The 12,286-nt window shown below is 39.9% G+C and overlaps 2 protein-coding genes across 3 annotated transcripts in view; one reads left to right on the top strand and one right to left on the bottom strand.

Moving 5' to 3' along the window:
• The window catches only part of clstn1 (calsyntenin 1), a 33,727-nt gene extending 27,697 nt beyond the window's left edge, over nucleotides 1–6,030 (top strand). For both annotated transcript variants that reach the window (XM_080535362.1, XM_080535361.1), the window contains 8 exons: nucleotides 202–359; nucleotides 641–789; nucleotides 1,482–1,726; nucleotides 2,850–3,020; nucleotides 3,649–3,794; nucleotides 4,004–4,139; nucleotides 5,133–5,317; nucleotides 5,765–6,030. In XM_080535362.1, the coding sequence (XP_080391488.1) occupies nucleotides 202–359; nucleotides 641–789; nucleotides 1,482–1,726; nucleotides 2,850–3,020; nucleotides 3,649–3,794; nucleotides 4,004–4,139; nucleotides 5,133–5,317; nucleotides 5,765–5,959 (1,385 nt within the window). In that variant the 3' untranslated portion in view covers nucleotides 5,960–6,030. The remainder of the gene's footprint in view (nucleotides 1–201; nucleotides 360–640; nucleotides 790–1,481; nucleotides 1,727–2,849; nucleotides 3,021–3,648; nucleotides 3,795–4,003; nucleotides 4,140–5,132; nucleotides 5,318–5,764) is intronic.
• A 637-nt stretch (nucleotides 6,031–6,667) lies between these two features.
• Nucleotides 6,668–12,188, bottom strand: lzic (leucine zipper and CTNNBIP1 domain containing). Its single transcript, XM_080535319.1, has 7 exons — nucleotides 12,000–12,188; nucleotides 11,580–11,684; nucleotides 11,302–11,437; nucleotides 11,087–11,185; nucleotides 10,845–10,940; nucleotides 10,456–10,537; nucleotides 6,668–10,315 (listed from the first exon to the last, which is right to left on the bottom strand). Exons 2-7 carry the CDS (start codon nucleotides 11,678–11,680, stop codon nucleotides 10,257–10,259), a joined length of 573 nt encoding a protein of 190 aa, XP_080391445.1. The 5' UTR covers nucleotides 11,681–11,684; nucleotides 12,000–12,188; the 3' UTR covers nucleotides 6,668–10,256.
• Nucleotides 12,189–12,286: the final 98 nt, after the last annotated feature.

The following is a 12,286-nucleotide window of genomic DNA, read 5'->3' as shown; positions in this document are numbered from 1 at the left end:
TTGTAAGGGCACATGTACTAACTTGCATGAACACCAGTCACGCACAAGCTCTGCGCATTGAGATACCATGCTTGAATTGCCTGCCCAGTTAAGGTCAGTGCATACAGTTCGCCTGGCTGACTGTGTGTGTGTGTCTGTGTGTGTGTGTGTGTGTGTGTGTGTGTGTGTGTGGGTGTTTTTCTCCCTTTCTGTTGGATCCAGGCGGCAACACTCGCATGTCCCAGTTTTTCCGGGGAAATCTTGCTGGTCTCATGATCCGTTCGGGGAAGCTGGAAAACAAGAAGGTGATTGACTGCCTGTACACCTGCAAGGAGGGGCTGGATGTGCAGCTGCCTGAGGAGGTGGCCTCTGCCGTCAAGGTGAGAGCTCAAACACGTCATGCTCTTGGTTATTCTGGGCCATTGGCATGACCAGTCATTTGAATCTACATTGATTTATTCATAAGTCCCTCAACTCCAAAGCATCATATAAAATAAAGTAAAGTATTGTGACAGATATTTTGTGTTTCGGCCATTAAAATTGAGTGTAGAATAGATAAGTCCAAAAGAGAGTATGCAGTATGAAGTCAAGAAGGCTCAAAGATCATGAAAGCTCTTCATAAAAAGTTGGGCTCATTCTGACCTTATCTCTTCCCCCTCAGGTGGAGTTCAATCCAAACCAGTCCTCTCTGACCATGGAAGGAGACGACATTGAAGCTTTTGACAAGGTCATGCAACATATCTCCTACCTCAACTCACGACAGTTTCCCACCCCTGGCATCCGACACCTGCGCATCTCCACCACTGTCAAGTAAGCACCAAGAAGCTAGGAAGACGTGCTATCTGATAAACATTTGCTCTCAGTGGAAGATGATGACCATATTGAAAAGATAAATCACCACAATATTTAAAAGGCTTTTGGTTCAAACTCACATTGAGTTTGACTCACAATAGGCTAGCTCACATTGAGTTATTTAGGTTTTTTAGACATACAAAGTGGATCGGAAAGGTAAAATAGAGGTTTGAGTTTTGAGTTTTGAAATTGAGTTTGTACCAGATTATTTTCCAAAGGGAATGATTTTTAAAGGTTGAACAGAAATGTACAGTAAAGATTAAGATAGTTTTTACTTTGTGTTGCTTTGCTTTCTACTGAACTGGCACAGACTCTTTAATAATAATAATAATAATAATAATAATAATAATAATAATAATATTTATATAGCACCTTTCCTGCAAATGTTGCAGGAAATAACTCCCTAATAATAATAAACCTTACTGCTTACTTACTTGTTAATTACCTTACCCACATGTTGAGTGCCACCTAGTTGCAACAGTATATCCAATCAAATAAACCCATGCCCTATTTACATACACATAAGACATGCCATCTTTTCCCTGAAAATGGCCATTTGAGTGGACTAGACACTTTAGCCAGTCTGTATCAGAGATTGTAAACTACTTAAATGGAATTGAGCCTTAAAATCACTGGCTGGCCCTACACAGATGCTTCAACGAAGAGGCATGCATCTCGGTGCCAGACGCGGAGGGATATGTGATGGTGCTGCAGCCCGAGGAGCCCAAGATCAGCCTGAGTGGCATTGACCACTTTGCCCGCGGTGCCACCGAGTTTGAGAGCCCAGAGGGCGTGACGCTGTTCCCCGAACTGCGCATTGTCAGCACCATCACCCGTGAGGTGGAGGCCGATGTTGAGCCCGAAGGCACAGAGGGAGCTGAGGACGACCCCACAGGTACTCAACCATACACACCTCCCTATGGGAGGTACCACTGGACAATATACAGGCAATACAACAGTAGAGACCACCAGAAAAGACGTATTTATGCTTGGATACCTCATCAGGTGCATCCAACGTCTCAGTTGAATTGTGTTTCTATGGAATAGACCCCTGAGCTAGATAACTACTAGATACAGCCACAAGAATTAGGCCACCACGGTGAGGCTGAGGAAGGGATTGGAGAGGGAGGGAGGGAGGAGTTGTTTACTACAGGCTTTACAGGAGGGTCATTTGACCAGCCACGCCATCTGTTAGGGCGGAGAGGGAGAGAGAAAGAGAAGTGGATGGAAAAATAGAGACACAGGGTTAGGGTTAGAGAGATGGAGAGAGTGAGAGATGAGGAAAATAGAGAAACCGGAGGGAGTTGGAATGAGAGTGATACGGAAGGGGAGAGAGGAAGAAAGGAGGTAGAGGGATGTTGAGATTAGATGAGAGAGACAAAGTTCTCTTGTGAACAGGCTATATGGCACAAAGAGCTTAGAGGTCAGTCTCTACATCGCTGTCCTTCCTATTTCTATCTTATTACTAAACTACTAACATGACATCAAGAGTTCTGTTCTGTTAAAACATTCGCCATAATGAATGACATTTTCAGCCAATAATTACCATGTAAACACCAGTCCAGAAAATGTCACAAACACTGTTAAAGGTCCATTAGGGTATGTAACATTCAAGCTTTCTAAAAGCTTTCTAATGGTTGTAATGACTGTGTTTAATCTGTAGTGATCAGGGAATGAGGTCCATTGAAAGAAATATGGCGTTCATGAGCGCTGCTTTTGTCCAGAAAAGCGTTTCCTACCCAAAACTCAATTTGCACAATAAACATGTTGTTACTGCCAGCTGTGTTTTAGGTGTTTTCACCAATTTTCGCCTTTTTGTCTCTGGTGGCGGGGTGGGGTAGGGATGTTATTATTATGGAGGATGTTGTTTAGAAATTCAAACTGCATTTTGCCGTGGTGGCCAGAGTTGGCAGATTTCCAACAAACCTTCCAACAAAACTCCCTGCTCCTTTAATCTTAGAAAATAACTAATGGCCTACTTCAGTTCTTTTGAATTTGAGTATTTTGGTTTTCTTCAGTTCAAGAAACGGTGGTGTCGGAGGAAATCATGCACAACCTGGACACGTGCGAGGTGACTGCACTGGGCGACGAGCTGGACGGAGAGCACGAGAGCCTAGAGGTGGAGCTGGCCCAGGTCCAGCAGCGCGGCCTGGAGATGACCTCCTCCAACCTGGGACTCGTCATCACAGGTCAGGGCCTCCCGCGTACATGTAGCATGCAGAGTCAGATGCAGCCCCACATGCATATTTACAATATGTGTACACAATACACATGCATATTCATACCACTGTACTGCTAGCAAAGATACATTCTCACATACAATACATACTCACATGTACACACCAGGAAGATAGATTTCTCCTTGACGTTTATACTAGTCTTCAAAAGATGCTTCTCTTTTATGTGGCAGTATATCTTCTCTAAGGGCCCCAATTTGACTCAGCAAATAGTGCAGAGCAGAGCAAAACATACCTTATAACTCCACACAGCATGATTTTTTTTATTCTAGCTTGATTTTAACATTGGTTTTTACAAACAGTCTGAAAATGCATTGCATATCATGGAAATGCTAGACACAGTTTTAAAAAACATCACTGGGTTATTTCTCATTGGGTCTATTCGAAAATTGATGGTATTATGGTATGGACGAAGTTGCCCCAATTTTACACATTTTAGCACATGCAAATTGGGGCTCTAAAGGTGTCCCAGCTCTTCCGCAGTTTCCTGGCTGCTTGTCCTTACCATGAAACGTGACCTGCCTATAATGGCATGTTTCCTCTCAATCAGTGTTTGACAAACGTCCTCTCCCCGTCCCAGGTGTCAACACTATGGCCAACTATGAGCAGGTCCTGCACTTGATTCGCTACAAGAACTGGCACACAGAGGCTCTCTTTGACAGAAAGTTCAAGCTGGTCTGCTCTGAACTCAATGGCCGCTACATCAGCAATGAATTCAAGGTCGAGGTATGACTGGGCATTTTCTTACCTATTGTACGAGTGTAATGTTCTGAATGCAAAAGAACCCCTGGCCACAACATATGGGGAATACTGTGGAAATGTAAGGACAAAAAAAGTATTCAAACAGTACTGAGAATTGGAACATGTTTGTTGCTGGACATTCACTGACCCCCTCACCTACCCATTTATCTCTCTCTATGTGCGCGTGCTCACAGGTGAACGTGATACACACCGCCAACCCCATGGACCATGCTAACAACGCGATGGTGCAGCCCAATTTCATCAACCCAGTGCACCATGCCTCTGTGGATCTGTCAGGTCACAACCTGGTTAATGCTCACCAGACCTCCGGTACATTACCCTCTATTCTATCAAAACTGCTATAGTGTAGGTACATAGATTAGGAACACAGAGCAGACCAACTGTTTCACAGAAGAAACTCATCCATTAATTTGATTTATTCAAACATTTTTGCAAACATCTTTTTTTTGTTGGTATTGACAAACAAACAATACTGAATGACACTGACACAAACAACACATCACAAATGCTTTTTATTTTAGTGAACGTTTTTCCCCTACAATACTTTTGGTAGATTATTTTACTAATCTCTCATTAAAGATAATCCTGACCCATGATCAAACAACTAAATCTTCTTAATTTTTTGTCCTGAAAAAATCTGCTTCTTTGATAGCAAGCTTTTTTTGTGCTGGATTAAAGTCAGTTAACAAAAGTAGGGCGCATATGATGTAGCTGTTGCTTGCATTAATTTTTAACTGTGCAAGTTTGAGGATTACACTTAGTGCCATCCCGACATCTGGATGGCCAGGACTCAACACAACCTTTTTTTCAGCGTCTGTAATCTCTGTACTCACAAGCTTACTAAGCCATCTACAGAACAGGACCTTATACTGTACATATTAGTGGGAGACAAAGTTGAGCGGGTGTGTAGAGGACATAAACATCTATTTAAAGAAAATAAATGCATATCTTTATTGGCTAGGCATATTGTAGATTGAGAGACCAATGCCAAGTTCAGGAAGTTTAGTACCACCCTGGGGTCCTTTAAGTACAGGCTACAGTACTGTATACAATAGCTTTGCAAAATGGTATAACTTACCGAACACAAGCATGTGTGAATGCACCAGGTCCATATTGCCTCCATTATGCTTGAGCAATGGGGCATTTCTTAACTCACACCGGAAAGGGCTTTAATTCACTTCCACAAGCAGTTTCATGTCAACCAAATATATATAATCCACATAGGGGATCTAAAAAAGAAAAAGAAAGAATAAATAAAGGCCTCTTCAGTAAAGAGCCTGTGTTTCTGTCTGCCCCCCTCAGTGGTCCCCAGTGCTGCCACCATTGTCATTGTGGTGTGTGTCAGCTTCCTCGTGTTCATGATCATCCTGGGTGTGTTCCGCATCCGGGCGGCCCACCAACGCACAATGGGGGACACAGAGAACGGCAAGGAGAACGAGATGGACTGGGATGACTCTGCCCTCACCATCACCGTCAACCCCATGGAGGTAAGGCATTATTTACTGTCAGTCATACAAACCCTTGGATCCCAATAAAAAGGTTTTGTTTTATTATAGAATGTTATTTGTGAAAGAGTGGTATTGACAGTGTAACGGCAGAGAGGCAAATATATTAGATATTATATAAGTGGTTATCTAACTATAGATTCCATAAGCAACGGGTAAACCCATATTGACCAAATGGTTGCACATGGTTGATATTATTATTATTATTATTATTATTATTATTGCAAGCAGTGATAATCACATAATACCTTACATGCTACTGACCCTTTGGCCTAAATAAACATAATTATTAGATAACAGCACGGCGTGTATAGCTATGTAGAAAGCAATATTGCTGAATCAACTCCAATCAAGGTGTTTAATTGTATTTTTAGAAAGTTGAGTGAACAACTGACTCTCCATCCCCCTATCTCTCTCTCTCTCTGATAGACTTATGAGGACCAGCACAGCAGTGAGGAGGAGGAAGAGGAGGAGGAGGAGAGTGAGGATGGAGAGGAGGAAGATGACATCACAAGCGCAGAGTCGGAGAGCAGCGAGGACGAGGAGGGGGCAGAGCCAGAGGACCAGCAGGGCGCCAGCAGACAGCAGCAACTGGAGTGGGACGACTCCACACTCACCTACTAACTCAAACACACACACACACACACACACACACACACACACACTCTCACTTACTCACACGCTCTGATACATATACACGCACCCACAGGTACTACTCACACTTATCCACACGGTCCTCATTTTCACTGTCCCAGTAACCAGTGGGGCACACCCTCCTCCTTTTCAAGGAGCCATGATGTTAAAAAAATGTAATAATCCCTTAAAGCTATATATGGTTGAGGTTTTCCTGTTGTCATCTTAGTGGTGGTACTCAGTGTAGTATAGTAATCACCGGATCGCTGATTTCTACAGTGTTTGTTTTTTATTTATTATGTTTCATTCCCGGGAAAACTTTGCCTACGTTTGCATTTGTTTTGAGATATGTGAGGAACCAACCTTGCATTTTTTATTTTATTTCAGATGTAGGTCTTTTAGATGGAGAATGTTTTTTTTTTAATGTATATCCCTTGCACATCGGTTTTGGATTTGTTTGCCTGTAAACAAGAGAAGCTTTGACTTGGGTTTTCTTTATGTGCTGGAGTTGTAGTTGATGCTTCAAACAAGTACACTGTGTAGTTTCTTTTTTTTTTTTTCTCTCCTTTTAGTGCATGAGAATATTTGAAAAGTAATATGTGTAGAGGAATAAATTGCATTTTAATATTTTGTAAATATGCAGAAACCATGTAATTAGTCAATGTGTTAGTGAAGGCCTAAACAAAGGGGTCCAATAATCTAAAAAGACGCAGTACGTAGAATATTTGTGTCACAAAGGCTATAGCATGTTGCAAATTTGGCAAAGCTCTTCTGTCATGCTTGTACAAAAATGTCTGCTTCTTCAAGAAGAGAAACCCAGGACTGTAAGAAGAGGTTTCTATGGCAAAGTGTTGCTCATTTTGTCTTTTCTGTTGCAAGGAGGAGGTTGTTTATTTGCTTCACAGGGGCAGGACTGGTCGATGCTTTTAGCCCCACACGCTACACTTTGCTTGGCTTGCACATGCGGCAATGCTGTACTCAAGGCGTCAATGCATCTCATTTCCAATATTGTCTCCTATTGTATAGAAGGTGATTTTTTTTTATGTCAAGATAATCACATTCAGAGAATAGTCGGACAAACGCAGGTTTGTTAAGGAAGGTACTCAAAACAGGCCAGCTAGCAATATAGATGCATCCTTAAATGTTCATACTAATAAAACGCATAGGACAACTAGAGATATTCCATCTGCAGCTTCAGTAACCCCTTCCATATTCCAGTCCTGCCATGGTGTCGTCAAGAAGGTGGGGAAAAATGATTATTAACATCTCAAACTACAGTTTGTGTGGATAGTTTAGCTTTAAGGGGGTTCAGTTGAATAGTACGACTGCTGTTGTTTCTTTGATAGAGAAATGAAATGCAAGACCATTTCAGTCTGCTTCAATGCAAAAAAAAATATTTTCTAAAGGATGTTTTTTTTCGTGGCGCGGCTATTTAATCTGAAATGATAATATATTAGATGCATTTTTTAAAGGATTTTCTTATATCAAATATGTGTAGTCTTACACTCCCTGCAATTGTTGTATCTATTTTAGGAGCCTGAAAAACCTTAAAATAAGTTATTACAACTTGTGGTATTCATTGTTGGTGATTGACTATTTCAGGGATGACTGATACATTGTTGTGATATGAAAACTCTTTAAAAATGAATAATCTTTGTTCTTGTTTGAATCTTAAAATGAAATATTTTTTTGCAGTAGACCACTAGATTTTATTGTACATGGAACTGTACTGTAGAGTTGTTCTAAGATTTGTTTACATTTGGTAAACTTGTTTTCCTTCTGGTATTAGTATAAAACTTATACAATTAATTGGAAAGATGTGTCAGATGTTAACCTCTATCTCCTCTGAAAAATCTGCTTGTTAATCTCTATATCTTTTAACAAATAAATTAGAAATGACGGTAAATGATTTTTTTTTACCCCTCAAACAAGTTGACATACATTCTCCCACTGTTTTCGGGATCAAAATGGAATATGTACATTCTGCAAACTTGCATAAGTATGTCAAGTGTCATGACTGGGGGCATTTTAGTCAAAGTAATAAGTAAAAAGTTAAAGTGAGCCATTACAATGTTGGAATACGGTTTATATGGTTGACAGAAGAGGTCTTATACTTTGCATGTTGATCTGTTTGAGAGGCCAAATCCAAATGGCTTAAATAACAGAAATATTCCATCTACTATATGCTTTGCAAGTTTCATAAAATGTTCCAGGTCATTTTTTAGGGTTTGAGCAAACCATATGTCTGGATTCGCTCAATGGAATTTCTGTTAAGTCCAATTTATTTATTATTTTTGGTCAACTGTCAAAATGTGGTGAACAGTCTCTCCTTCATGATGACTAGGGGCCCACTGAGGGGGTCAGGTTTGAGCTGGCCAAGTTGGGAGTGCCTTTTGCCAATCACAGCGCATTAATTAACACAACTAACAAAACACTCATCCACGCTCTTTTAGTTGTGGCAACTTTTCTTATTTTGTAACTATTTAATGCTAGATTTCTTACAGAGCTGGGAAAGTGATTTCATTTTGTTGTAATAATAGTCCACTGCTAGTTTTATTAAAAGTGAACGTTTTACATAGGTGTCATGTGTCCATGTTGATGTGTAGAGAAAGTAGGTCCATATTGTATCTTCTATAGATATTGTACTAAATCATATTGACGAAATCCACTTCTAAAAAGATGTACATTATTGAAGTGCCCTAGGCAGCATATGTGGGTATACATTTACCTATTTGTGTATAGTGGAAGGTAATTTTGAACAGTGTATTATTGCCTGGTTTGCTGACAAAGTTGTTGAGGGCAGCATGAAATTCACAAGAATCAGAGTACCGCTATAATCCTTTTCCCTCCCAATTTCTCAATGTCATTATTATATCACAGCCCATTGTTTACTCAGTGTTTTATTTAAACATCTCATCTCTTTTTTTATTGAATTAAAATGGTTACTTCAGAGTGCACAACATTTCTATTGGCCAGAGTTTGCAACCATTAGCATTGCTCTGTAGCATTTGGGCATTCTCTCACCTGACGATCTGGGATGTATTCCCATCAGCCCCTTGGACATTCTCTACTGCATTGAATTGAATGTCACTGCCCAACAAGTTCTATTTATTTGAGCTTCAACATTCAAGGAGTATTTACTTTGCATGAATCACTACTACAAAATATTTTGTGTAAACTGTACTACATGTGAGATTGGGGGGACAAATATACTACTGATTCTCAGATTATCTGTTACACAAGTCCACACCACTCAAATCATTTTTGGTTTATTTTATCTTTTCTCAAAATGGAAGGTGACAAATGTTTTTAGAACTGTTGAATGCTTCCTTTGTGCTTGTTGGGCTGGTCTCACTTTTCTACTAATTGAAAGGTGAATTGTAGTGAAGTTGATGCTTGCTCATGAACAAAATAAAGGTTGATGAGGTGGGGTACAAATATAATGTGTCTATTGTTTTCTATTCCTTTATCACACTTTCACTTAACAATTGTGTTTCATCTTTTACATATCAGTTATGGAGAAGAAGAAGACTGGTTTGCTGTGAAATGTGATTTTAGGCCAATAATGCCCCCTGGTGCGAAAAGAGAAACTATGGTGGTATGTAAACAACATAGTAACATGAGGAGAACATACATTTTATATTAGGAGTACAAAATCATACAAAGGGCTCTGTCAACTTAAAAAGGAAAAATACAATTGCATTTAGAGATGACTCATTTGTAGTTAGACATCAAAGTCAAGCACAACAGAAGACATATACAAAGTTTAACATTTACACTATAAACCACTTTAACTGTAGATTTGTCAGCCAGACAACAACAACCTACAATATTCAAGCCAAGAATATCACAGTTTTATACAGACACTTGTATAAATCATTCAGAAAGCACAATTCAATCCAAAGGATGACATCAATAGTAATGCAGTCATATGAGAATCACCATAAAACATTATGTCTGAGAAAGTCGTCATCAGATGCTCCATGAACTGGAACTATACCTTGGTCAGAACTGTTCCTCGCATACATATCAAATAATATTCTAGTACCCAATACAGACAACCTTTTACAATTATCTGAGAAAATAAAAAAAGTTAAAATGTTCAGCATATCAAATATGACATTACTCTTTAAATGCAAGTGCTAGGTGCTGACAGCTAAGAGTGCATGATTGGTCACATGATCAATGATAGGATGGCACTTTTTTCTTCCACGTTATTAGGAGCTGAAACACTGATTTAAAACACAATTGTGGACGTTATGTTGATGTTTGACTGCATCTTTAATCCTTATGCCTTGTTTTTCTCCACACCAGAACTGGCTAAAGCCATGATTTTGTCTTCTGACCCTAAGAAAAGGAGTGAGATGCTGGTTAGAAGAGTACCAATTGAGGTTCAAACTCTGTAATGAATAATCTTTGAATAAAAGAGTGCAAATATGGCAAAAATAATACACATGGATAAATGTGCAATACCAGTTTAAACTCACCCAGGTCAGCAGTGACTTTTTCAAATTGGCTGAGAGTAGCAGTAGCATTTTCAGCCAGAAAAATATCATCTTCTGTTGTAAGCTATAAGGGGAAACCAAGTGAAAAGAAAACAGGTGAATGGCAATAATCCACACGAGTCATATGACACCGTCATAACAGCTGTTGATTACAGTTCAGATTAACATTTCATATCATAACAGTAGAATTGCTTTTTTGTAACCATTACACATTTTATTTCTATTTATTTCATTCTGACTATAGTTTTATGACTATGTGATGTGACAAACATATTTCAGTTCATCACTCTTCATCACTCGTCAATCTTTCGACCTACAGTATATGCATGAAGACTCCATCACATCCCATTCTAAACCAATGGACCTCTTACATTCTCTCCCAGTTTTCTCAAGGCAGTGAGAATCTCAACTTTCTGCTGAGTGTACATGTCCCGCGAAAGTTTCCCCACCATGACGTCACGGTCCATCTGCACAGAATTTCACACAATTTGGGAAACCATCAGTGCACTCCTCCACATACAATGTGAAGCTGAAATGTGTGATGCTTTACGTTTGACCTCAGATCACATAACATACAGTATATCTCGATTTTCTTGTATTAACAACAACTAACCTCTGCTAATCTGGTTCTCAACTGCCCGGGTTGCTTCTTGGCAAAGAGTCGGATCACCTCAGGGGTCTTGAAAGCTTGGCTAATGGCAGCCTGGATTGCCTAAAGATAGAGTTACCATTGCATGCATTATGACATTATTGACAATTGTGGGTTTGTAGTCATTACATTTTATGATTTGTCAGTCTGATGATGACAATGTTATCCAAACTCCTTACAAGTTGCATCCCTCCGAGCTCATCTACAAGTGTCATGTCACCTGACATGATTTTCGTCAAAGACTCGTTGAATTCACTCAACTGCTCCAGGGTTTCCTTCTTGGTCTCCTCATACTCTTCCTCATCTAGCTCTTCTCTGGAATAGATAGAGAGTCCTGGTCATGGAGTAATGGGTCATGGAGTAACAACAGCTATGGGAGTACAAGAGAGATGTGCATGCAGCATGAATCACTCAGAGTAACATCCATACAACTAGGTCTAGGATAGGGATACAGTACCTGCATTCTTCCAGATCTTGGAGCTGTTGCATCAACCTGTCTAATTGCTCCTCCATGTTTTGTTTCAGTTTCCCAGTTTCTGATTTGCCACGAGAAGCCATGTTTCTAATTTGTAAACAACACATTTATAGTTAACTTTAGAGTACATGTCGATCACAAACAAATCCTAATACATTATTATATTCAAGCCAATTAGAGGTTGGGAGCAAGCTAGCTAGCTACCGACCCTGGTAGTGTAGCTTTGTTGTATTTGATGTCATTAGAGACCAGACGTCTGAGACTCTACGTTGCTAGACATGTAGCAACCACATTGAGTGTTGAATAATCACATTACTGTTGAATGTGTCCAGTGCAGTGTGACCAACTTGACTTGAGTTCCACCTAGATAGATAGTCAACATTGCAGAAATCTGCTGCCTACCTGTGCTCGACACTGTTGTGTTGCCAGAAGTCTGATCAACTCAATGTTTAGGGAAGAAATGCAGATTTATTTGACTAATATTCCATGAAAAATTGAACAAAATGTCAAAACATTGTTAAAATATAGACATTATAGGCTTGTCTAAGACGTTAAACGTTGCTGAATGTTTCAGTACTTCTACAGCCTGCGTGAATGTGAACGCAGCTCGTGTTCCGTAGGTGCGGCCGGCTTCTTTCCGGTTGTTCTTCTCCAATCAAATGTCTCTATTCTAATCCAGCCAATCAGAC

The sequence above is a fragment of the Nansenia antarctica genome (genome assembly GCF_963989245.1).
Source record: "Nansenia antarctica genome assembly, chromosome: 6".
In the NCBI taxonomy this organism is placed as follows: Eukaryota; Metazoa; Chordata; class Actinopteri; order Argentiniformes; family Microstomatidae; genus Nansenia; species Nansenia antarctica.
This window is presented reverse-complemented; position numbering and strand designations above follow the sequence as displayed.